The sequence below is a fragment of the Paramacrobiotus metropolitanus genome, unplaced genomic scaffold (assembly GCF_019649055.1).
Source record: "Paramacrobiotus metropolitanus isolate TYO unplaced genomic scaffold, Prichtersi_v1.0 Parri_scaffold0000017, whole genome shotgun sequence".
NCBI lineage: Eukaryota > Metazoa > Tardigrada > Eutardigrada > Parachela > Macrobiotidae > Paramacrobiotus > Paramacrobiotus metropolitanus.
This window is the reverse complement of record NW_026570237.1, coordinates 1,337,509-1,362,219: the sequence shown is the minus strand read 5'-3', so window position 1 is coordinate 1,362,219 and position 24,711 is coordinate 1,337,509. Positions and strand designations below refer to the sequence as shown.

The 24,711-nt window shown below is 45.7% G+C and overlaps 3 protein-coding genes across 5 annotated transcripts; 2 read left to right on the top strand and 1 right to left on the bottom strand.

Moving 5' to 3' along the window:
* Nucleotides 1-287: 287 nt before the first annotated feature.
* On the bottom strand, nucleotides 288-7,291 carry LOC129585465 (protein groucho-like). Its single transcript, XM_055478149.1, has 9 exons — nucleotides 6,621-7,291; nucleotides 6,374-6,429; nucleotides 5,040-5,671; nucleotides 4,514-4,904; nucleotides 3,820-4,236; nucleotides 3,137-3,475; nucleotides 2,260-2,621; nucleotides 2,010-2,191; nucleotides 288-1,292 (listed from the first exon to the last, which is right to left on the bottom strand). The coding sequence occupies exons 3-9, from the start codon at nucleotides 5,436-5,438 to the stop codon at nucleotides 851-853; spliced, it is 2,532 nt and encodes an 843-aa protein (XP_055334124.1). The 5' UTR covers nucleotides 5,439-5,671; nucleotides 6,374-6,429; nucleotides 6,621-7,291; the 3' UTR covers nucleotides 288-850.
* A 1,033-nt stretch (nucleotides 7,292-8,324) lies between these two features.
* On the top strand, nucleotides 8,325-17,243 carry LOC129585448 (uncharacterized). 2 transcript variants are annotated; one of them, XM_055478118.1, is made up of 9 exons: nucleotides 8,325-8,500; nucleotides 8,582-8,971; nucleotides 9,618-12,348; nucleotides 12,462-13,921; nucleotides 14,080-14,984; nucleotides 15,061-15,474; nucleotides 15,726-16,112; nucleotides 16,259-16,689; nucleotides 16,760-17,243. In XM_055478118.1, exons 3-8 carry the CDS (start codon nucleotides 12,167-12,169, stop codon nucleotides 16,667-16,669), a joined length of 3,759 nt encoding a protein of 1,252 aa, XP_055334093.1. In that variant the 5' UTR covers nucleotides 8,325-8,500; nucleotides 8,582-8,971; nucleotides 9,618-12,166; the 3' UTR covers nucleotides 16,670-16,689; nucleotides 16,760-17,243. The 2 variants fall into 2 exon arrangements, with proteins under 2 accessions (XP_055334093.1, XP_055334092.1); XM_055478117.1 differs by having other exon boundaries at nucleotides 9,618-13,921.
* Nucleotides 17,244-17,483: 240 nt separating this feature from the next.
* On the top strand, nucleotides 17,484-24,535 carry LOC129585453 (uncharacterized). Of its 2 annotated transcripts, XM_055478128.1 has the most exons (10): nucleotides 17,484-17,913; nucleotides 18,161-18,562; nucleotides 18,898-20,340; nucleotides 20,622-20,687; nucleotides 20,743-20,883; nucleotides 20,951-21,316; nucleotides 21,393-21,703; nucleotides 22,661-23,011; nucleotides 23,101-23,535; nucleotides 23,617-24,535. In XM_055478128.1, the coding sequence occupies exons 2-10, from the start codon at nucleotides 18,202-18,204 to the stop codon at nucleotides 24,196-24,198; spliced, it is 4,056 nt and encodes a 1,351-aa protein (XP_055334103.1). In that variant the 5' UTR covers nucleotides 17,484-17,913; nucleotides 18,161-18,201; the 3' UTR covers nucleotides 24,199-24,535. The 2 variants fall into 2 exon arrangements, with proteins under 2 accessions (XP_055334103.1, XP_055334104.1); XM_055478129.1 differs by lacking the exon at nucleotides 17,484-17,913 and having other exon boundaries at nucleotides 17,933-18,562.
* The last annotated feature ends 176 nt before the right edge of the window (nucleotides 24,536-24,711 follow it).

Below are 24,711 nucleotides of genomic sequence, written 5' to 3'. Positions count from 1 at the left end.
AAGAGTGCCGAAAATCGAAGATTGCGTTTTTCACTGTTTATCAGAATTTGGACAAGTACATTTATCATTTGTGATACTGCCGATACGGCAGTGGATGCACCGGAATGACCGGATACTACGGAACTGACGGAAATCGTGTTTATATATGCCATAAAGCTTCCTATATTTTGACCCTTGTTTTATTTTTCTTCACCGTTCTGGAAACTTTATCGGTGACCTATCTTATCGATTCATCGTATCCCATGTACATCAAACCAATATTTTGTATGCGAATAAGATTCCGCGAATCAGAGAGATTTCTTTATTTCCATGATAAGTTGAATAACTGAACAAGAGATAAAACGGTAAACGTTAAAACCAGATAAAATGTGTAAAAACAAAAATTGCTAAGAACAGGAACTGTAACGGGAAAAGTCAAAAGTAGCTACCGACAAAATCCAGCAACCGCAGCCGAGCCACAAACAGCTGTGCGGCACACAGTCGCTGGCCAACAGATGAGAACGACTATTCAATACACCAAACATACCATGCTGAAAAACTGAAAAACAAACGTTGAATTAAAAAGATAAAAACAGCTAAAAGCGAACTCCGGGTTGTAACTCGATTCAACAAACGGAAGCAGCTGCCCCAAAAAACGCGGTCAGCATAAACGAGCTTCTACAGCAGATCTACAGTGCACGAGAGAAAGCGAAGAGATAAAGCGAGCGACAGGCCGACAACCGCCAGCATAATGTTCAAAATATTCAAAAATATGGAGAAAGAGAGAAACCATGCGGGGAAAACTGTCTTTGGTGCATGAGAAACTGTATAATCAGTCCGTTTCCATCGTTCCGCGTTCATGTGTCGCAGATCAGTATATGACTTCGTACAACACGGCTTTCCGGTCACCCGCCCCGGTGACGATGAACCGATCATCGGCGGCCACATCGCAGCTCAGCAGCGACGCCGGCTCCTTATCGGACACGGCGTTCAACCCGTGCGGATTCGTCCAGATGTTCAGCTTACTGTCTTTCCCCGTGGAGACGAACCACTTGCCGGACTGGGCATACTTCAGCGACAGCACGCAGGACTCGTGCTGCTCCAGTTTGTAGCGGTCGCGTTTGGCCACGTTGACGCTCAGCACTTCCACCGTGGAGTTCTCCATCCCGACGGCCACCCATTCGCCGGTCGGGCAGCAGCCCAGACTGAAGATTTGCGAATTGAAATCCATCTGCACATCCTGTTTGTTGCTGCGGATGTCCCACGAGCGGACGGTGTTGTCCAGACCGCCGGTCCACAGTTGCTGCCCGTCACTGCAACAACCGCATTCATATAGTTTCAAATTTAATTTTGATTTGAGTGTGCATTAGTGTATATGCGCAGGCTTATTGTCATTGTGTACTGGCCAACGATTTGTCCGCTTTTATTAATAATCATCGCAGTTATGGACTTATGGTAATAAAGAAAGAAACACGCTATATTAATCACAACAGCAAAACTGACCAACTAGCCGAATAAAGATTTGATTTTCGCTTTTTCACTATGGTGTACATCGCTCAGCCGGAAGACAAAACGATAAACCCAAGACCAAATACTGTACTTATTTGTTTACCACCACCATATTTATTTACACCCTGCTCTTTACGCCAGACACGAAGTCTCTTTCTATATAGGTAATTACAAAATTTTAAATTGAACACATATAACCCCTAAGGTAATTTTCAAATTGTATTTAATAGCCGCAGCAGTACGTATAACAGTATTCAATGCTTTTATGAATAAGTACTGAAATTTATTACAGAATATTAACAGTTACTAAATTTGAATGAACATCTATAACCGCAAAATTAATTTATATGTTGTAAATTGGACTTGGGGCTTATATATTCTGTTAGAAAGTCTGATGTAAGATAAAAAAGAACTTAAAAAACCGGCAGGGACTATGGAAACATTTGGCTCAGCCTTGGTTCAGATTCTTCATATGTAACAAATCGTGCAATTACTGCACGATGAGAAATATTTCTCCGTACCTGGAAATATCAATGCAGCTGGCCCCATCGGAATGTCCACAGAACTGCGAGACGACCTTCTGGTTATGCAGATCCCACACGGTGATATTCCCATTCGAGCAGCATGAAAAGCACAACTTGGAGTCATTGGAGATGGCCAGCGCATAGCAGGCCGGTGCATCGCTCGACAGTTTTCCTTTGACCTACAAGAAACATCCCCCATTTACACCCAGCACGCACTCGCGATCGCCATCTCCCCTTATTTTCATACCTTGGGTGTACCGCTGCCGTTGAGGTCCCAGATGGTCAGCGTCTGTGCTTCCCCACCGACAATCAGCGTCTTGCCGTCGGGTAGCAATTTACAGGAGCGGATATAATTGGACCGCTCCAGACAGTCCAATTCGTGTGCCGGTTTCAGAGGAGGAGTCGGGGCGCTGGTGTTCCCGTTGGGGAACACATCCCACATCTTCACACAGCCCTTGCCGCCCGTGAACACGTAGCGGGTCGGATGGCTGATGGTCACGGCGCACACCACCTCGCCATGGCTGAGACTGGTGACACGGTGCAGTGCCCGCGGGATGCCGGGCCGTGACGCCACGTCAGGAGGAAACTGGGTGGGTGTGAACTGGCCGTCTGCAATGGCAACAATTTTGTGGAATCTCCTTTCAACGACGGAAAGACACGGTACTACTCCATAGTTTTAGCGGTCATGCTTTAACCGATCATATTTCTGTGGTTGCCGAGAACAAACTTCGGAATATGTTTTGACTGATTCTAAGTTACATTATCAAATTATCATTACTAAATCGCATTTTTTAAATTCAAATTTTCTGTTAATTCCGTTAAACAATACGATCAGGTCTGCGGCTCTGCATATACCATGAGAAAACTCCCGCCACAATACTGTGCTTTTGGCATTCGAAAAAAATATCAAAATTACTCACTATCAAGTTTATAACAACTGCGAATCGAAATTTCTAATACAGTACATTTCAAATTCCAGGTTTAGCGCATACAGCCATTGCACTACGAACATTTTTTAATTCCATAAGTGATGTACAGTATTGTGAGTTAGTATTCTAGTATTAAACTTTCAATACGTTCTGCGATACATGAAAGGGAAGTTAACGAAAAATTAATCCACTTACCACCTATGCTGTGCATCGAGAAGCCCCGATCGTTGCGACTGGGAGGCCCACCCATTCCCATCGGACTCATGCCCATGGGACCGCGAGCGTGTGCATGAGGATCAAACGGTCCACCGGGCATGGTCGGCACCATGGAAGGACCGTGACGTCCGAAGGGAGACGGTCCGTACGACGGGTAGATGCCCATCGGACCGGGTCCCGGCGGGACCGCGTCGAAGGGGAACGGCGGTCCGCCCATACTGTTATTGTTCGGCAGCGGTTTGGGTTTATGGCTCAGAGGTACCGCCGGGCCACCGTTGGGTGGGGAAGTCTTCAGGAGAGGCAATGCGTTTGATTTATCTGCAATCCAAGATTTTTTTACAATATTCCACTTATGTACAGAATTATAGATACATATTTATTTTACAGATATATATTATTTAAGTATCCATTTTCCAATATTCTATATTGTAAAATAAATATTTTATAATAAATATTCAATAAGACATAAATATTTTATTATAATATTCTATAACAGATATATCTTATTTTACAATTACTAAATTCTACTTAGGTATTTATTAAAAACAGTTTACAGATATGTTTTAGTAACTGTTTATTTTACAGCATTTATAATAAATAATATTCAACATTTTACCTGCAAACACCCAATATTTATTCGAAAACAACATAAAGTCACCCACCATTGATTTCCCGCTTGGATGAGGTCGAGCTGGACGCCGAGGAGCGTCCACTGCGCGGACTGTGGGGGCGTTCGTGGGCTTTCTTGCTAGCGTGATGATTCATCTCGGTTTCTCGTTCGGGACCGTCTTTGTGGCCCACCTCACCGTTCTGCTGCAGGCCCCCACCACCAGCGCCAGCATTTCCTCTGGGCGCGGGTGAGCAGGAATCCTCATCGTTGGACACATCCACCACCAAATCCCCGTCCACTCCGTCACTGTCATTGTCCGAATCGTCGCCGTGCGAATTCTGCAGTTTCTCGCCCACGCGTTGCTTTTTACTGTTGTTCCCGCTGCGATGGTTGTCATTGGAGCGGTTATTATTGACATGGTTAGACTCGTCACTCGAATCATCCGGAGAACGATTGCGTCGTTCGGATCCTAAATAACAAAATAGGCGTTGAAGTTTTATTACAGTTGTGCAGCTTAATTTACAAAAATCATCACAGAATTAACTAATAATGGAGTACGGTAGAGCCAGAAACTGCGAAGTCTGATTTATCATTCAAAAGTATGAAAAACTCCCAAAGAATTGCCGTAAAATCAGTATATAGCCAGCAGAAAAAAAATACTGATACCAAGCCTTATTACTTTGTATACCAAACCCAAAGTCGGACGTAAATTAAAAGTAAAACAAATATTTAAACAAACGATTCACCTTTGTCACCGCCAGCTCCAGGGCGTCCGCCCTCATTGGCGTCCTTTTCCGGTGGCGAGCTGGGCGATATGGAATTGCGTCGCTCATGATCCATGTATAAGGAGGAGCCCTGATTGGACGACATGGCGGAGGCGCGATTCTGCAGCTCGCTGGCCCGGCCCGGCTCGCTGGGAGGCGGGGGAAGGAGAGCCAGCGGCGCCGAGGACACTGAGGGATGCAGGCCCGGATTGCCGGTTATAGCCAGCATCTGACTAAGGTTGTTGGGCCCGCCGGGTCCCATGCCGGGGAATCCCGGAGGGAGCATCCCTGGATGCGGCATCCCGCCCATGCCTGGGCCCATGGGAATGCCGCCGGGGCCGATCATACCCTGAGGAGGACCGCCAGCCGCCAACTAAAAACAAAAGCAACTTATACTACACCCGCATTACCACGCTAACGTCTCTGATTTTATTCCAGGCAGTTACGAAGACTTATGTCGTAATCGCAGACTCACTTTCGTAAATGCGAATTCCCTTGAATACATTACCTGTGCAATCTCGCCCGGCCCAATCGTCATGGCCCGTTCCATATGGACCCGCAGGTTCATCTGCATATCCTGCGGCAGATACTGCATAACCATCATAATGGCATTGTGCAGGCGTTTGACCTGCTCATTGTTCTTGGCGGCCTCCATCTGCGTGGCATTGACCACTTCATAGTACAGCAGGAGACTGCGGTGGTACTCCATCTTCTCGGCGTTCAGCCGGGCGTATTCCTGCTCCCAGCGCGTACACAGCCCCTGCAGATGGGCCACCTCCTTGCGGATTTCATCCAGCAACTGCGGCGTCCGCAGGCCCTCGGGCGGTAGCGTGGGTAGGTTGGGCGGGGGGCCTCCGCCCGGCGGCCCGCCCAGGCCCAGGCGGCTGGCATTGAACATGGCCGCCATGGCGGCCCGCTCTTCCCTGGCTGTTGGGGGCGTTGGGACCGCCGGCGGCCGCCATCTGGGCGGCGGCGGCCGCGGCCATGGCGCGCTCTTCGGGATTGGAGCCAGGTGGGCCGCCGTGCATCCCTGGGGGGCCGCTGCGCATGTTGTGCTCGTGCTGCATCATGCGGCTGTAGTAGTCCATCATGCTGGGATTCATCGTGGCGAGAGGAGATTCCGGTAAATTCCAATCAAACCTGGTTAAAACAAGAGAAAACGCTCAGAACTACCGTTTAGGTAACTGGATTCCCTAAATATCATAATATGAAATTATGAATGGCATAAAATATTTAAATCGACTGCAAAAAACAACAATTTTGTCTGTCTGAAAATTCAAATTTATTGTTTTAAAAATCATTTTTTAATTTACCAAGAATTTACCATTTAAAATGAATAAAGTCAATCAATTAGGAAGAAATACAAAGGACCGGAAACAAAACACCAAGTAATTTCACTGTATCATTTCCGGCACGTAAAGCCGTTTGGTTCCACTTAATAAACTGAATTTACTACAAATAACAAACCTTAAAACCTTATGAAGATTAAGCAAGTATCTGCGCGAAAACTATTTTATTCAATCAGTTTTATGGCTCACAAGTCTAATACGAGCTGCATACTGTCCAGAAACATAATTTCCCCAGACTTTTCAAAAAAATATGGTCGAATGTTGCAACATCTTATTTGAAACAAGAATTTGTTCAGAGAAAATTACTGAAAATTAACTTGGAGTAGATCAATGAAACTGAAGAAGACAGAAAAAGCCACAGCTGCGCGGAATCGAGAAGCCAAGAAAGAGCAAACGAAATCTTCAAAATCATCGTTATTGGCTTCAATGCAGAGAAGCTCCTTGTCAATCAAATGTGTCAGTTTTACAGAAAACCAAACACCCACAAACTTACCAGAAGGAAAACTATATTATCATGATCAAATCCCAGATAACGGCAATGCGACAGATCTAAAAGAATCGGAAACTGTGATCATTCATTCCACAAGATCATCCATTCATTCATTCATTCACAATGGAATGTCAATGAACTGGTGCGATCTGGCCAGAAAACGTTCCATTCAGTCCGTTGCAGACGGGCCTTATCGCCAGTGTAATCAGTAATCTCCCATGCAAAAGCGTTGCACACAGGGAAAACTCACCGAGACCCAGCCAAAAGTATGTCACATATCGGGGATATGGCACTGTACAACCGAAGAATTCTCAAATCCACTCCAACGATTACACCCCACAGTCACGATGACAAAGGAGGAAAAAACATGCACGCGACGGTGCAGAATGAAGGGGTGGTATTATCGTGTGACGAAAACGGTTGATCACGATATTCAAAATGGGGGAAACGGAGAATATAAACGATGGAAAAGTGTCCGTGTGATATATTGGGCAAATATTATGCTGAATGATAATTTAAACCTGTATCTGTGCAGATTACTGGCATTGAGTAAACAGCGGCACTCTGTCCTGTTTGCGTCAAGATCAAAATACACATACACACAGAGTGCAGAGACAAGGCAAACGCAGCGGAGAGAGTCTGAATAAATGCTGCTGACAGACAGCAGCCAGCCACAACTCTCTGCTCTTCCAACAATGCCCAGGCCTCTACACAACACGTAAAACGGCCAAATTAATCACATCATAATCGATAAACAATAAAATTTTATATCTGTATCATTTTAAAAACAGCAAAAGAAAAATGCCATATAACCGTTGGCATGTTTGGCTAGTCGATTATGTGTGGCAGATGTGGGGAAAAAAGATGACAAGAAAATTCTACAACTCCATTTTCCATGTCAAGGAACCCACCAAATCAGCCTGCAGGGGATTTGCAAAATGCATTTTTAGCCAACGCGAGAAATCTTCGCACTTCTTCAGCCAACCATCTTAACCACACCGTGGACTGGGCCACAGAAGGATAAACCAGACAAAATGAGCCCACACGTATGGGCCGCAATATGAACGAGCATTTACACCTTTGCGGCGCATCGTTCAGTGCTCAGTACTGCTTTGGGTCTGCACGTAGAGCTATTACGGGGAATGGAGTAGAAGCGCAGCTGTAAACAAATCGTATGGTTGATCTCATAGCGGGCCGATGTACAACTCCAGGGGTGCAGCAAAACGTGAAGCGTTTTTGATTTACGTAAATCAAAAAATCAAACGAATATCTGCAATCTCTCGGAACCAGACTGCTATCTTTTTATTTTGCTGACCTTTCAGTTATAAATTCGTAAGTAAGAGACTTGGATGTTAATTTGCGAATTTGCACGACTTTGTATTAAGTACATAAAAATGCCCTGCCAAAAATCATGATTTGCAATCAGCTCATTAATTTAAGGTCGGTGACACGGTATCATACCCTCTTATTTTTATAAAGTTTAGGCACTATATTCAACTAGATTTTTGTTATCAGGCGGGGATTTCAACATCGCATTTAAAAACATTTTGGCATAAACTTCCGGCCAAATTAAACAGTTCAAGTTCACATTAACGGTAAATCCTGTAATTATCCGGAAGTGAAATGCTCATAATATTGTTCCAATTGAAATTTCGGCTCATTCATTGCGGAAGGCCGAAAAATTATAAACACAACATAATTATTTTAGGAAAAATAATTAATTTTGAAAACAGGTGAACGTTCACTGGTTTTCAGAATTGATATTAATTTTATCCTAAAGCCTACGGCGCCTACGCCTCACCGCTTCCACTGTCCGCTGTGACGTAATCGCACTTTAACTGCACGTAGCTGCACTCTACAGGATGGTGCGCTGGTGTCTCAATCGACGTGTTATCAACTTATCATTATTCACTGGCCACTTCTGGAAAGGTTTATTTCTCTTTGCAGACAACATTTTACAACAAACAGCTGCAAACTGAAACAGTTTCTTTGTTTTCGAATTTCGATGGCTAATTCAGTTGGTTTTTCTTCCCACAGTTACTACTTAATTCACAAGTAAGGTATGACAGAATTCCCGTTCTATTTACTTATTAAAACGTTAATTGGCCTGTTGATGGTTTGATGACGGAGGTACGTATTTACTATTTAGGTACATCATTTGCAGAAAGGACGGGCTCATCAGAAATCTGAGCAAGTGGTTTTGTATCGTAGATTCTCGCATTTTTACACACGATGTCATGATGTCGGAAGCCAGTACGTGCTCAGTTCTGTGCTGTCCATCAGCGGAACACTCGCGTTCTCTGCGGAGCGTGTGTTTCTTCGATTTCCCGCATCCGAATGATGCGCGCTATCCGATCTGGACCGAGCGCACGCTGCGTCCAAAAGACTGGACTCCTTCTCCAACCAGCAAGATTTGCAGCAGACACTTCCGTCCTTCGGATATCCTTACTTTGCGACACGCAGATGGATCCGGACGAACGGAGAAGCGACTGAAATACGATGCGCTGCCGAGTGTTTTCGAAGGCATTCCCGATTCCATGCGTCCACGAACAGATATTGTGCCGCGCGCAGACAGCCCCGAAATTAATCCCCCCACTCAATGTGAGTACATGATTATTTAAAATTTTTTGTTGTATTATTGTGTTTCGGAATGCAGGTATAGTAGAAGTATGTTAAAATTATGAAGCAGACTTCCAAGCGCAACAATCAGTGAGAATAAGAAATATGCAAGACAAATACGAAAATGATTTTGAAATGAAAGCAGTAGGCTTTTAAAGTTCACATGTGAATTAACGATAAGTGGATTTACGTAGAATATGTCCGCTGCTGTTTCTTCTGCTGTGTTACCTTCTGCTGTCTTATGTTAGCAAAAAAATAACAATAAATTTAGACGATCAAACCATGATCAGGTTGATTTGGAGCGCATTAAATATGAAAAAAAAAATCAATTTTTAACACGCGCGGCGTGATCGGTTTTTCACATTACATAATGGGATTTTCTGTATAAAAATTTCATTACAGTACTGCCACCTTTATTTTTCTATCTTTTGAGAAAATGTTTTCTTAGTTGTATTGCTGTTATTTTTTGTTTATTTATTTCCAGTGAACATTACAAAAAGAGTTTTTAAGTATTACTTCATCACTTGTAAAAATTGATGATGGTTCAATGAAATTATAAAACGGTAGATTTGTCTGCGATGTTATTGTGTTATGGGTTACCGAAAGCTGTGTCTGCTGTTTGTTCTAGGCTTAACGAAGCGTCCTGCTGATAGCTTGGACGAAATTATCTGCAGCAATACTTCGAAAGATTCAAATGAATACGTGCAAGCTTCGACTGTAGATGCCGAAGTTCCACCAGATGCACTGTCGAATTTTAAGCATGCGAATCTGAATAACCCTCAAAATACGTATGCGACTGAGCCTCTTAGTTTGTCAGCCGCGATTCCAAACGCTAAAAAAGCCAGATACGTTCCTCCTCCTGACGCCAACAGTTCAGAACAGATCCGAATTCGCCCCGCTTGTTCGTTAGCACAGAAGGTTGTCGATGGACGACTGATAGTGGCGGAGCACTGCGCCCAGCACATTCCTGTGAATTACCCTGCTGCTACGGATGCCGACGAAGCCCGCAGGTGCTGTGTTCCCGGCTGTCCAAGCGGGCGCGATAATAATTATTTACAGGGGAGAATTTATTTCCACGCTTTCCCCATGGACAAACACCTCCGAACCGAATGGATCAAGCGGGTGGCGTGTTCCCGCTTCTGGCAGCCAGCTTTGCATTAGTTGTGTGCAGTCTTCATTTTCTTTCCTCGGACTACGGCCTTATGGGAACCACTCCTAGCCTGAAACCGATAGCGATTCCGTCACAGTTGGGATGCCGAAATAAATTGATGCGGAAGTTGAATGGACCGTGCCCGTTCAGTCGGGTGTGTGCCATCTGCGGGTGTTGGAGAGCGATCAAGCAGACCACCTACTACAAGTCCGCAGCACGATTGGCATTTGTTCCGTTTCCTCAGAACCCGAGCGAACGAGAGCAGTGGTTGGATGTCTGCACTGGAGTTTCGTCCGAGGATGAACTGTACTCCTGTGAACGGCACTTTGTTCTGGCTGACATACTGGCCCGGTTTGAGCAGGATGGAGAAATTAAATTCGAATTGCAGCGGAGTGACGGTATCCTGCCACATCCCAGCAAGGTATTCGCTCCGTTACCCAGGGAATACCGACCTCGACCGACACCGGTTAACATACAGATGGACGTTAGTCCATTGTCTTTCCCTGTCAACGATACCAGAAATGCGTCGATTTCAAACGTCTTCAGTGCGGCAGCCCTACAAAGCCCTGATGCGGGAACCGCTATGGCGACATCTTCCTCTTTCGTAATACGTTCTGCAACTAACTCTACCAGCCCTGGTGGTGTTACATTCCTGGTGATTCCTAATCAGACTGCACATCCGACTTTTCCTTCGATTGTTCCTCCACTGACTAAACAGATGCAACTTGGCCATTCTGTATATCCTCACTGTGAAGTCCTTGCTGCTCCTGCGAAAACACCGCCGCCAGCTCATTCAGATGCTAATTCAATAAAACCAACGAATATAGCATGTTGTGTACCGGGATGCCAAAATGTGTGCCAGTCAGAAGGGCAGAATGAACTAACAGAGAAACCGATGTTTTTCCGATTTGTTGCCTTTGGTGATCCGCGTTATAGAACTTGGACGCAGCGGCTGCGGTACAGCCCATCTTGGATTCCGGATTCCAGCGATAGAATTTGCAGTGATCATTTTGACGAGTCCGAGATCGAATTCAGGAAGGGCGAGGCGTATCTCGTGAGAAAAGCTCTGCCCAGTCAACTGTCCTGCATGACCTCATTATGCGGGTTTACCGCTGCAGATATGGCTTCCGGAGCGATTGGTTGTGCTGTGTGCGGTCAACGCCCGCCAGCTGGCAGACAACCGAAAGCATCAGAAAAGCTGATGTTTTTTCGCGCGCCTAGTCCCGCCTTTGCTGCGCTAAGACGGAAATGGGTGGACTTCTGCAACCAGCAGCGGTTCGGTATCGATTGGGCTTGCATCGGGGCGGACACGCCATGGTTTGTGTGCGAAAACCACTTCGGAGAGAATTACAGAAAAGCGGCGGAAGGGTTAGGCTCTGTTGTTAGTGTAAGTGAAGCAATCCCCTCCTTGCCCTATTCCCTGGACGTCAACTACACCGACCCGAAATTGACGACGTCTACCTCGCACTCTGGAAATTCGCGGTTGCCAAAAGGCGTTTTCTGTTGCGTCCCGGGATGTGGAACTATCATGAACTTGGGAGATTGGGGGAAAGAAAAATTTTTTGATTTTCTTCCGCCCGGAGGCAAACGGTACGGTGAATGGTTGCGCATGGTGCGGTACAATTCTTCCTGGGTTCCCGAGGGCCGTACCCGAATTTGTACGGAACATTTTCCTGCATCGGAAATCCGGCATCTCACGAGGTATTCTAAACCCGCTCTGCGTCTACGTAATTCAGCTTTTCCCACTCAGCTGTCATGCATGGAATCTTTGTGCACGTTCACACCGGCAGACATGATGGCGGGGAAGGAAGGCTGTGCTGTCTGCGGTCTTCATCCATTCACACCGAACCGCCGACTGAAAGCCTCGGAGAAGCTGGAGTTCTTCCGAGCACCATCGGGTAAAATTAGGGAGAAATGGATTGATTTTTGCAAATTACAAAGAAGCGATATTGATTGGACTTCAGTTCCGGAAGAAACACCGTGGTACCTTTGTGAAAATCACTTTGACACACACAACAAAGCGAAATATGCGGAGGAAGAAGCGGTTCCTTCCATTTCATTTTCCGTATATTCAGGATTTTCTGGATCTACTTCCGATCCAACAGGCAAGCAGACTAAGGAAAATGAAGAGAAGAAAACAACTAAACGTCAGCTGCCTGTTTGCTCTGTACCGGGATGTCGGAAATTTGCTTGGAATGAAACGCCACAGGTACCACTAAAGTTTTATCGTTTTTATTCGAAGGGGAGATATAGGAATAAATGGGTAAATCATATCCGATGTGCCGTTTCATGGAGACCTAATGCACGCGACGTAATATGCAGTCGACATTTCTCTCCGAAAAATTTCTTCGAAGCAACTTCCGTTAAACCCAGAAGGATGAGACGGAACGCACTGCCTTCTCAAATAGATTGCGTTGCTGAATACCGCGCTCTAAGGAATTCCGGTGAATTAGTGGGAAGGGAAGCTGTCCAGACATGCTGTGTGTGTGAATGCCGGCGGCCGTTGGACGAGAATGACCTTATTCCATCCGAGAGACTGAGCTTCTTTCCTTTTCCGGATGACAATATCTTACGTGATTCATGGCTAACTGCTTGCCGCCAATGGAATCCCAATTTGACCGTTTCGAAAGAATCCGTTATTTGCGAAAATCATTTCTCGTTGGATGATTTGACGCAATTGCTGGAAGACGACAAAGAAGCCAGGTGGGTGCCTAAAAGCGAAGCGGTTCCAACGTTTGCAGAGCTGCCTGTGCCTGTGAAGTTAAAGAAAAACAACAGAGGAATTAGAACCCGCAGCACTAATACTAGTGGTTGGTGCACCGGCTACAAGTGCTGCGTGCCGGGATGTGGGAATCGTTCGCAAGTTGAGGGCAAGTTGGAGAAAATTACCTTTCATATTATTCCCGGCCTCGGAACGTCGTCCCGCTTCTGCGAGTGGATGAACCGAATTCGCTGTGCGATTTCGTGGAAACCCGATCGGCACTCTCGAGTGTGTAGTAAGCATTTTTGCCCGGAGGATTTTGTGGAGGAAACGTCAAAAGGAAAACAGCCGCGCACTAATTATTTGAAAAAATTGGTGGTGCCTTCTAGACTGCAGTGCGTTGAAAAGTTTCGCAGCCCAGCGGATTTGAGTGAACCGGTTGAGATCAGTGCAGTACACAGGTGCTGTGTGTGTGGCTGGTGGCGCAGTACCCGCGAAAAATATGTCCGTTCGGAAGTGCTAACATTTTTTCCATTTCCTTCCGATGATGATCAGCGCGAACAGTGGGTGAACATTTGTCAGGAATGGAATCCAGATTTCGTCTTCTCTGAGGAGTTGTTGGTGTGTGAAAATCATTTTCAGTTAGACGAATTGACCTGGATATGTGTGGATCAAGTGAACAAGCAGCTTAAATTAAGAAGCGACGCAGTTCCTTCGGAAAGATGTCTGCGTTTTCTGACCCCTTCAGACGATACAAGCGCGCGAGATGACGCTGTTGAAGGGGAAGCAGGAGCGTCGTTTGATGGACTTTTTGGATTGTCTTCGTTGATTCGGGACGCTGACACGGCGGCGGAGGATGCAAGCGAAGCTGGCAGTGATACTGGCGTCTGCGAAGGAAGGGGTGATGTGTCGGCGTATGAGAATGCCTGGGGTACCTATATGACGGACGACGATAATTCACTGATGGAGGTCGACAACACAGACCTACCCGTAACGGACATCATAAATTCCATTTGTCCTCCTTTGAAGCGGAGGAGAAACGTCGAAAATGGCCTTCCGGCCGACGAAGATTGTACTAACGGTAAGTGTTTATGCGGCATTTTATTTTGTCGAATTACAAAAGGATTATAGGTATGCCTTTTTTGTTCTGTGAATAGTATAATGATGTGAAAAGCAGTGCATGCAATAACAGTCGTCAAGTGGTGCACAAATTGAGGTTGGTGTGGTTTTATGTGTCAGTGTCCGTTGGCTCCATTCATGGCATGCCTTCAGCGCTGACGTTCGCCTCAAAAGATGCAATGGAGATTTCAGCACGTTTTGCCTCGCCCGCGCGATGTTCCACTGATGATGCTCTGATGTGTAAGAATGGAACTTCCTCATCGGAAGCGGCTTGTGTGTCCCGTTTGCCGGGAGAAAGTGGGTCATCGTTACCAGCGACTGCAGCTGATGGCTACCGGCGGACTGACGAAAACTCTCGTGTACGTTCGAAGAAGAAGCGAACCAACAAAACGGGAAATTTTTTTACCAGCAACATCTGCTCAGAATGCAATACGAGATTTCGGAAGGAAGGTATGTTGCGTTTGCATCTTCTGGGTCACACCGGGTACGCTGATCCGCCTGAACGAAAGTGCCCTGAATGTTTGAAACATTTCGACGATTTTCCCGCTCTGTTAAAACACGTGGACGAGCATGGAACGCTGCTTGTGCAGTGCCCTGTCTGCAATGAAACCTGCAGTTCGGGCGTTATCCTCGTTCATCTTCACCGTTACCATCCCGGATTCGAAATCAAAAGAAGAAAACTACACCAGAAGCGTTTGAACTGTGATACGTGCGGTTTGCGGTTTGCCCGTAACTTTCTCTATCGTTTACATCAGCTGGGTCATCAGGACAAGGAGTGTGTCGACAATATAAAAATCACACGGAAATGTCCCGAATGCGGTGAGATGTTCGAGAGCCTGGAGAAATTAGCCGTGCACGTGGATGTACACGGAAAGCCAACGAAAAAATGTCCGGTTTGCAACGGCTATTATCCTGGGATGAGAAAACATATTGCACGTTATCATCCGCACTATTTGGCCGAAACAAGTTGCTCGGAATGTGGGAAGGAATACACGAATGAGTCGTCCTTACGGCTCCACCTGCGGGTTAGTGTGTGCATTCGTTGATGGTCGTTTACTACATTGCCACATAGACATACTCCTAACTTGGTTGTAATTTTAGGGCCATCAGATCAGAGCATCTCTGGACAGCTGGACGTGCCACAAATGTCGACTACAATTTCCGAAAGATAGTTTATTTGTCTTACACAAGAACAGCCATAGCACTGCAGCCTGTAACGCTATTTCTGGCGCGCAAAGATGTCCCGAATGCGATGAAGAGTTCGACGCGATGGATCCACTGCATCAGCATGTTCTCACGCATGCTGTAGCCGCGCAGAAATGTCCCGAATGCGGCCACTGGTTTCCCTGTCATCGTCTACGTAAACACATGAAGTGGCACCATCCTGCGCGAGCGCATCTGTCTATTTTGCAAGAGAAAGGGTACCGAACGCATCCCGGATACAAGGAAAATTATAAGTGTCTAAAATGCGGTCAACGTTTCCGGTTACGCCGTCACTTGGAACAGCATATGCTGGTGCGTGTTCATTCAGTTCGTACAACACGATAAGTCGCTCAAAATATACTATCATCTGATGATAGTGATCATGGTACAGTCAAACGATGAAATGTTATAGAGGGCACAACAGTTGTTGGAAGACACGTGGTTATGCAAAAATATAGTGCCGTTTATCGATCTTGTAGAGGCCGGGATCAGGCGGAAATGGTTTTATGGGTACATACTTGTTTTCACACATTCTTGTTCTCATGATTGCATTTTGACTGCAGGGTCATCGACACCGGGTTCCTTTCCAGAAAACCATATGTGTTCAGTGTGGTTTGCATTTCCGCACGCACTTGTTGTGCCGCATCCACAAATATGAGCATGGTGGCAAAGAAATCGCCGAAGATATACGCAACAGGACCACGTGTGAAGAATGTGTCGAAGAATTTGAAGACTTCGGCGCACTGGTCAAGCACGTCAGCGTTCACGGTCGGCGAACGGAGGAATGTCCCGTTTGTAAGGGACGTTTTCATGCGTTGAACAGCCACATTCAGCGTCATCATCCCGAATGTCAGTATCGGTCGGGAAAAGACTGTGGACACGTTCCGTATCGGTGTGGCGAATGTGGAAAGGAATTCGAAGCACTTGACGCTTTTACTGGACATGTCGTTGTAAGTATGTGTGTTATTGTCACCTGTTTCGTGATACTTCGTTAAAATTTGATTAATTTATGCTGTCATCCTTTGTTTTATTTTTTTGTATCGATTTGAACGAAACTATACTTGAAGATTCGGAGTTGATGGTTGTCTCTTCGCAGGCTCACCGCGCAAAATCTGCACTGGTCGCTCGCACGTGCAGCGACTGCGGTCTGCGCTTCAAGACCGATATCGCATGTCGGTTGCACAAAATGCAGCACGGAAACGGTGAACCAACAGCGCTCCTTCGCGACACACGAGAGTGTCCTGAATGTCAGCAAAACTTTGACAGACTGGATGAATTGGTTGAGCATGTGAGCGAGCACGGGAGAGCTACGACAAAATGCCCAGAGTGTGGAGACTGGTATGCGGTTGTGACAGCCCACATCCGCCGTGATCATCCGGATTACCACCGTAAACTACTTGGGCTGAATAAATCCGGGAGTGAAAATGATCGCTCAGATGAAGATGTTGATTTGAAACCAAAAATACAAATGCCCAGGATGCAGCGAAGAATTCGCTTCGAAGACTAGCTTGCCTTCGCATATTTTCGGTTCGAAGTTCTTTTGCTGTTACATCATTATCTTCATCCTGCTTGCAGTTATTAATTTCGCTTTTTTCAGAGTCGCCGAAATGAAATACGGGAACCTGACATGTCACGACTGCGATCTGCGGTTTGACGTAAGGCCCTGTGCGACCTGCAGCGGATGCAGCATGCTGATAAGGACGCTTTGAGCAAGAGTAATTAATCAAGCGGAAACACTATAAATCCAAAACAGTCTAGTTGGATTCGCCGCAAGAGTTGTAATGGCGACGTTTTGGCAACTTTTGTTCTAATCGGACAAGAATTGGTATTACACTTTTGATATCCGCTTGTGCTTTGATATTTTTGTACATATTGAATACTTTTCTGTGATGACGTAAGCACTTACATGACTGGTGCCCAAGCGAGAAGCAAGTGGGTTTAAATTGATGGGAATCTGTTTTCTGTTTTTTCTAAGTGTGAGTTATCACGTAGAACGGCTCTGCTGGGATAATGGGATTATCGTTTTGGATGTGAATTTCAAGGATTATTCTGTTTATATCCTTTTGTTGTTGCTATTTTTTCTTTACTAGGTTATCATATTGTTTTTGTAATTAAGACGCTGTCGAATGTCGATTTTACATAAAATTTCTCGTTAGAAAATGCAGATTTCAAGGAGAAAACAAAGTATTACCGCGTATTTCCACGCTACGGTAACCGCGCCACCTCCCCGGTGAGGAAGTTGCATTGCGAAAAATATTGCTTCCTGTATGCATATGCGTTTTCATTGCTCATTTATTTTTGTCTTTGTTCGGACTGTTCTTATGAGTTTCTGAAGATCTCGAGCACTTGACGATTTCATTTTATTTCTTAAAGTTGCTGTTAATAATATTATTGCAGTTATGAGTCACTAGTTACTACTAGCAGCTTCGTTTCCAGTTGCTGCCAGTGTGAGCCGGGGAGCGCCATTTAGACTGAAGTAGTGCTGCACGACCATTGCTCGTTATCGTTATTTCTTGGTTTCCCGCCATTCTTTGGTATCAGTCGTGAGTCTGTGAACATCATGTGTTCTATAATCGGTTCATTGGTTTTTTGGGAAGCTGTCAGTACTGCGCGCAGTGGGCAGTTTAAATAGGAATCCCATGTTTCGAATTCGGAGTATTGATTCAAGAATTTGCTTTCTTGGAGCTTTTGCCGTGTGAAGAACTCCAATCTCGTTGATTCTGGGCGTCTGGTCACGCACGGCTAATCCAAGTAAGGCTTAGTGGACGAATTACCGAAATTTTACAATTTATGCACAGTACTGACTACTGAGTAGCCCGCCTAAGTCAGGCCCTGGAAGCCGAGTCACGAGAGTGTAATTCATGCAGAAATTACAGTCTGTCCTACTGGCAAATAGCGATCTCTCGTGTTCTTTCAAGTGGTATAATAAGAATCTGAGGGCTGCCAGCCTGCCACCCATTTGAGTACGGGTAATTTTATCATGGTCACATTGTGATAGATTTCGTCGATTGTAATTTGCATTGCTTTACGACGTGAGCGATGTCCGATCCTGCAGCGTGCTGCGTGTTGTTGTGTCCTTCGTCGGAGCAGTCGCGTTCCTTGCGCAGCGTGTGTTTCTTCGATTTCCCGCATCCGAACGATCCGCGGTATCCCGTCTGGATTGAGCGGACACTCCGTCCAAAAGACTGGACTCCTTCTCCATCCAGCAAGATCTGCAGCAAACATTTTCGTCCGACCGATATCCTCGCGTTGCCGCAAGCAGATAATTCCAAACGAACGGAGAAACGATTGAAATACGATGCTCTGCCGTGCGTTTTCGAAGGCGTTCCCGATTCCATGCGTCCACCAACACATGCTGTGCCGCGCGCCGACAGCCCCGAAATTATTCTGCCCAGCCAGTGTGAGTAGTGGATTATGTAAAATTTTAGCTTGCATCACTGAAGATGTAGCTGCTACATCTTCAGTGATGCAAGCTAAAATTTGCCTCTTCGAAATCAGCCGCGTAATTTTAACCACTGCTACATTGTAGCAGTGGTTAAAATTACGTGGCTGAATTCGAAGAGGCAAACTGGCATAAAATCACTTTGAAATCAACGTACACTGCTTTTAAATAGTAACAGTAGTTATTGATTTTCGACGATTTAAATGGTATTTCTTGCGTTTTACGCGAATCTTTATGGAACTGTACTTTTCCATGTTATCGAATGTTGTATTGTAGTGATGTTTGTCTTTCAGGTTCAAAGAAGCGTTCTGCCGATAGTTTAGACGAAATTATCGGCAGTGATACTTCGACAGATCCAAATGAAGGCGGGAACGCTTCGGTTGAAAATACCAAATCTCGACAAGATGCACAGTTGAATTCTCCGCCTGCGAATCTCAATATACTGCTGAATAACTCTCGAAATACAAATGCCATCTCGCCAAGCACTATTCCAGCTGCTAAAAGGGCCAGACATCTTCCTCCTGTTTTCAGCACATCGAAACCAATCCAAATTCGTCCGCCGAATCGGAATACGAAAAGTGTGTCCTTAACAAATGCATTTAACGGGGCAGTCCTGCAAAGCCCATCTGCCGGGACCGTTATACCTTATTTGATACGGACAGCAGGTAATTCAATCAGCCCGGGAGTTACGTTCTTGGTAATGCCTAATCCGACTACACTTCCGGCTGCTGCTTCTCCGATTGCGCCTCCACTGGCTGACCACATACAACCTGGATCCTCCAGAAATCGTGAGGCAACGAGAGCAGTATGTTGTGTGCCGGGATGTCAGAATGTGTGTCAGTCGAAAAGGCAGCATGCCCTTCCAGGGAATCCGAAATTTTTCCGGTTCGTTGCGATTGATGATCCGCGTTATAGAACGTGGACGCAGCGATTACGGTACAACTCATCTTGGATTCCGGATCCCAGCGAGAGAATTTGCAGTGATCATTTTCACGAGTCCGAGATCGAACCTGGCAGGGCTTGTCTTGTGAGAACAGCTCTGCCCATTCAGCTATCCTGTATGGCTTCATTATGCGGGTTTAACACAGCAGATATGGCGTCCGGAGTAATTGGTTGCGCTGTGTGCGGCTTGCGCTCACCAGCTGGCAGACAACCGAAAGCATCAGAAAAGCTGACGTTTTTTCGAGCGCCTACTGCCGCGTTGCATGCCATACGAAGGAAATGGGTGGACTTTTGCAATGCACAGCGGAAAGACATTGACTGGGCATTAATCGGGGCGGATATGCCGTGGTTTGTTTGTGAAAATCATTTCTTAGAGAGGTACAGAAATGCGGTTGAAGGACTTGGCTCTGTTGTTGGTGACAGCGAAGCAGTTCCGTCATTGCCCTATTTCCTGGACATAAACTACACTGACCCTAAACTGGCGACATCTAATTTAAATCCTGGATTGCCAGTTGACGGTTTCGGTGAATTTTCTGCGTTTGATACGGGCGTTGATACAGCGGAAGATGACAGTCAAAGTGTAGCTGGCAGTCTCACTGGCTTGTGTATAGATACTATTGGGTCGGCATTGAATAACGCCTGGGATTTCGATGCAACCGGAGACGATGATTCGCTCGTGGAAGTTGACGACTTAGACGCGTCCAAACTGGGCAGCACGAAAACACTTTGTGCTCCCTTGAGAATGTTGAGAACCACCGAAAATGGTCTTCCGGAGGATGAGAATTCTGCTAACGGTACGTCCATGTGTGGTATTTTTTTATTAGTGATACAATATATAGGTTTTGCGGACATAAATACATTTTTGTGAATACGGTACATGTAACTTCATACGATCTGGTGGTGGTAATAGTATTCTAAACGATCTTTCCCTGAACTCTTTTGAGCGGCCTTATTACTTGATGAACAATGTCACCAGATGATAAAGTATGATGTTGGATGACTTTGTATTTTGCAATTATTTGAATTTCATTCTGCGTCGTTCATGAAATGCCATTGGCACTGCCGATCATTACAGAAGAGCCGGTTGAGACTTCGCGTCCTCTTTCGCCCCCGAGATGTGCCCCGGATGGTGCTTTCGTGTGTAAGTGCGAATAGCTGATTTTCTTGTTCTCATAATACACACCGGGTGGTTGTAGATTGCGACTGCTGTCACCAATTCCTCCCTACTCCATGCTGGCTGCACGCAGCCAGCATTTGTGATGAGCCAGTTGTTCCGTTGTCCGTCGGCAGTTTGCCCAAGATGCTCTACTTAGATCTTTGCGACGATTCGCTGACTGGTAAAAATGTCAATCCCGAAATCTAATCCATTCCCCGTCACCTAGATTATTCGATTAATGTTTGTAGGGAAAGCTGTGTTCACCAAGGAAGTGATTGCCCGTAATACTTTGTTTGGACCGTTAATTGCACCGCTTACGCCGGGCGATAGTGAGAAGGCGCGATATTTTTGCGTGACGGACAAGCACCGCAAATATTACGAACTGGAGTCGGATTACGCGTGCAACTGGATGAAGCATGTCCGGTTTGCCGACAGCCTGCAAAACAGCAATTTGCTGGTGTTCTCGCGCGGATCGGAAGTGGTCTTCGTCACCATCAAAACAGTCGCTCCCCGCGAAGAACTGAAGGTGTGGTATTCCAAGCAGTACCTGAAAATGGTAGAACCGCACGGAAACGCTCTTGTTGAAGATAAAGAACTGGAAGCTGGGGAGGAAGGTAAATGTTTAGTCCAGAAAGCGTTTAACGAAGCAAAATGTTATGGGGATTTTGCTTAGCTGGATGTTGTCTACAGTTGGTGGAACCTCTTTGCCATGCGATGATTATACCGAAATGGAAGAACTCGCACCTGCAAGCGCACGTGCGACACGAAGTCCGTCACCAGGGGCAGCTGTTTGTATGGAAAGCGGCGGGGTATCTGACAACGCGGAAAAGCTAGCTGAGCACGTGGATGTGCACGGCAAGCATATGAAGAAATGTCTGATCTACAGCGGCTGTCACCCTGACATGAAGAGACATCTCGCACGCAATCATCCGCAGAATCTAGGCGAGACAAGTCATCCTGAATGTGGAAAAGAAGTATCGTCCGTGCGATACCACCTGAGGGTATGTGCCTGGCTTCATTAGACGCTCAAAGTAGTGTTTCCGATTAGCGTCCAGCTCGTTCATAAAGTGTGATGTATAAATGCGCGTAAGTACTCACAGCATTTGGCTACTTTTTCTTTCGGTTCGCACAGGCCTTACGCACAGGCACAGCGCTGCCTTAAACTCGGTGCGATAGTTTTTGCGCGCACTGTTTTCGTTTGGTAACTTCCCTTTTTAGCCGCTTTTCGCGTTTTTCCATGAGGTAAAGTTGAAAAAAGTTATGCAGTGCGTTTTTCGTACCAAATTTACGAGCATGAAAAAATGATGAAATGTTCTGAAATTATCGCGGTGAAAGTCAAATTTCAAAATTTTACGTCCAGAAATTTATTGAAAAATTATTTTTGTAGAGGCAACATGACTGGTATTTTATACGCGACTATTTACTGAAAGTAGTCGCGTGTCGCATCTAAGAAACTATTGCAGAGCTTGGACAGAAATAACACTAACCAGACGGAAACGTGCGAGTGAGTACTGTATTATCCACAATGTGGATAGTAGAGTACTCATTCGCATGGTTGCATTGTGACTGCAAGGACACGGACACCCGGTGTGTGTGAAAACCACTTGGGGTCAGTGTGCTTTGCGATTCAACTCATACCCTATTTACCGTACCGCATCCACGAAATTCGGTAAGTTTGAATTTTGTACTGTATTAGAAAATTGTGCATTGAGTGCAGCGAGATGATGTGCAGCGAATGCACTGCATGAGTTTTTCCTACTTCACCTCACGAAAAGCAGCAAAAACCGGAAGTTACCAAAAGAAAACAGTTTTCCTGAATAGCACAAAGATGTCTCACGCCTCGAAGTGCACACTAACATTTTTCCGACTTTCTTTTGTACTTATCTTGCTGACTGCTCGAAACGAATCTACGCAAAAAGGTTCCCGGAGATTTCGAGTTGATAGTTGTTTCCTTCCAGGCTCACCGCGCGAAAGCCGCACTGGTCGCTTGCACGTGTAGTGACTGCGGTCTGGGATTCAAGACCGATATCGTATGTCGATTGCACAGAATACAGCACGGAAACGAAGAATCAACGGATCTGCTTCGTGATACACGCGAATGTCCTGAATGCCATCAAAAGTTGGAAAATTTGGAGCAGTTGGTTGCACACATTAGCGAGCACGTGAGAGCAACGGAAAAATGCCCGGTATGCGGAGACCGGTATGCTGCTTTATCTGGCCACATCCATCATGATCACCCGGATTATCGCTGTCAGATTGATGGGATAGCGGAACCTGACAAGGAAAACAATGGCCCATATGATGATAATGTAAATCGGACGTACAAATGTCCAAAGGGCTGTGTTTGTTATTGTGTAATTTGTTGGGTTTTATTAGTTTTAATGATGTTCTTTCGTAGAGTCACGGCGTGCAAGTGCAGTCCGACATTGTGACTTGCGACATGTGCGGTTTACGCTTTACGAACGATGAACTGTCCGAACTGCACAAAGTGAACCATGGATTATATAGTAAAAATTTGAAAAACACCGAAAAATGTCCGGAGTGTGGAGGGATGTTTCAGCAGCTGCAGGAGTTGGCAGAACATGTTGGTACGCACGGAGAGCAGACGAAGAAGTGCTCGCTGTGCAGCAAGTGGTTCGGTGCACTGCATCAACATACTCCGCGATGTCAAAACCACACCGATCACCATCACCGCTTAGAATCTTCTGATGATGCCGGCACAGAAACGCCGACATCTCGAAAAACTGGAGAATATGTACCTTCGACTAAAAATCTTGAATGTCGGGAATCCCGGAAGGAATTTCATCGTGCCGGTTTGCAAGCACACATGAAGGTTCGTTCTTGTCGGACTTTGTCTTTCGGTAGATTGAGGACTTAGTTAAGTGAGTTAACATGAATTTTCGCTGCTTCTCAGATATATCACGAGGCACTGAAATGTTTGGTTTGTGACGAAGTGTTCGGGAGTGATGCTGATCTGCAGCTGCATGTGCTCGCTCACACCAACAAAAACCAACTGAAATGCGGAATCTGCCGGAAAATATTCCAGTCATCGCGTATCTTTTCAGCACATGTGAAAGAGCACGAAAGCAGGGAATTCTACGTTGTTGAAAAACCGGAGCCTAATGAATGCGTGTTGTGCCGGAAGTCATTCGCGGATTTTCCCGAACTGAATCAGCACGTGAAGAAGCACAATATTAACGGTGGATTTGAATGCCCTATGTGTAACGCGACGTTCTCTTTCTATCATTTATTGTCCCGTCATGTGATAGAGGAACAGCATTTGCGTCCGAAAACCGGCATTCCGTGCAGCAAATGCGATGAAGAGTTGCCCGACGAAAACACACTGCAGCTGCATTTGTTTACCCGCCACGATGCGGAATTGATCGCGCATGCTTCAGCGCCTGTGGAGGACTCCCTAATGGAAATGGAAGAGGAGATGGGTCGGGAATGTTGGCGGGAAACGATGGCAGGGTTGACAGACGGAAGTGCTGAATAGACAGCAAGGCTGTCGCATCCGCAAATGTTGTGATAGCGCTGTGTCAACGACTTTCGTTTTAAATCTGACAAGTAGTGATATCGCATTTTGTTTTCGGTTTGTGATTTGATATTTTTGTATTAGACATTTTTCTACGAAGACGGGGGTGCAGTGAGTGACCATTGCCCAAGCGGGTTATTGATGAGAACCTGTTTTCAGCTTGGGCTGTATGTGTTTGTAAGCAATTTAGTGGTTCATTTGGGGCAGATTTGGGCGCAGATTTCAGCGTTGTTGTTTAGTCTGTTGGTGCGTATTTCTTTGCTATGACACTAATGACAGCCTTTTGTTTTCAAAATAAAGACGCTAAAATATAGCTAACCTCACGCTATTGACGTATTTTCATGAGAAAATGCGTATTTCATAAAGATAAAAGGATTACCGCTCATTACCACGCTACGTCTGCCGTGCAACCTCCCCGGAGAGGAAGTTGCGTCGCGAAAATTACAGTATACGAGCTCTTATGAGTGAATGCCA

Coding starts and splice junctions, on each gene's coding strand:
- LOC129585465 (XM_055478149.1), bottom strand. CDS start 5,438: ATGGCGGCCATGTTCAATGCCAGCCGCCTGGGCCTGGGCGGGCCGCCG. Junction 4,905..5,039: donor GGCCGGGCGAGATTGCACAG/GTAATGTATTCA, acceptor TTTTGTTTTTAG/TTGGCGGCTGGCGGTCCTCC. Junction 1,293..2,009: donor AGCTGCATTGATATTTCCAG/GTACGGAGAAAT, acceptor CGGTTGTTGCAG/TGACGGGCAGCAACTGTGGA.
- LOC129585448 (XM_055478117.1), top strand. CDS start 10,099: ATGGATCAAGCGGGTGGCGTGTTCCCGCTTCTGGCAGCCAGCTTTGCA. Junction 14,985..15,060: donor CCTTACGGCTCCACCTGCGG/GTTAGTGTGTGC, acceptor TTGTAATTTTAG/GGCCATCAGATCAGAGCATC. Junction 15,475..15,725: donor ACTTGGAACAGCATATGCTG/GTGCGTGTTCAT, acceptor TTTTGACTGCAG/GGTCATCGACACCGGGTTCC.
- LOC129585453 (XM_055478128.1), top strand. CDS start 18,202: ATGTCCGATCCTGCAGCGTGCTGCGTGTTGTTGTGTCCTTCGTCGGAG. Junction 20,884..20,950: donor TTGCGACGATTCGCTGACTG/GTAAAAATGTCA, acceptor TAATGTTTGTAG/GGAAAGCTGTGTTCACCAAG. Junction 21,317..21,392: donor ACTGGAAGCTGGGGAGGAAG/GTAAATGTTTAG, acceptor TGTTGTCTACAG/TTGGTGGAACCTCTTTGCCA.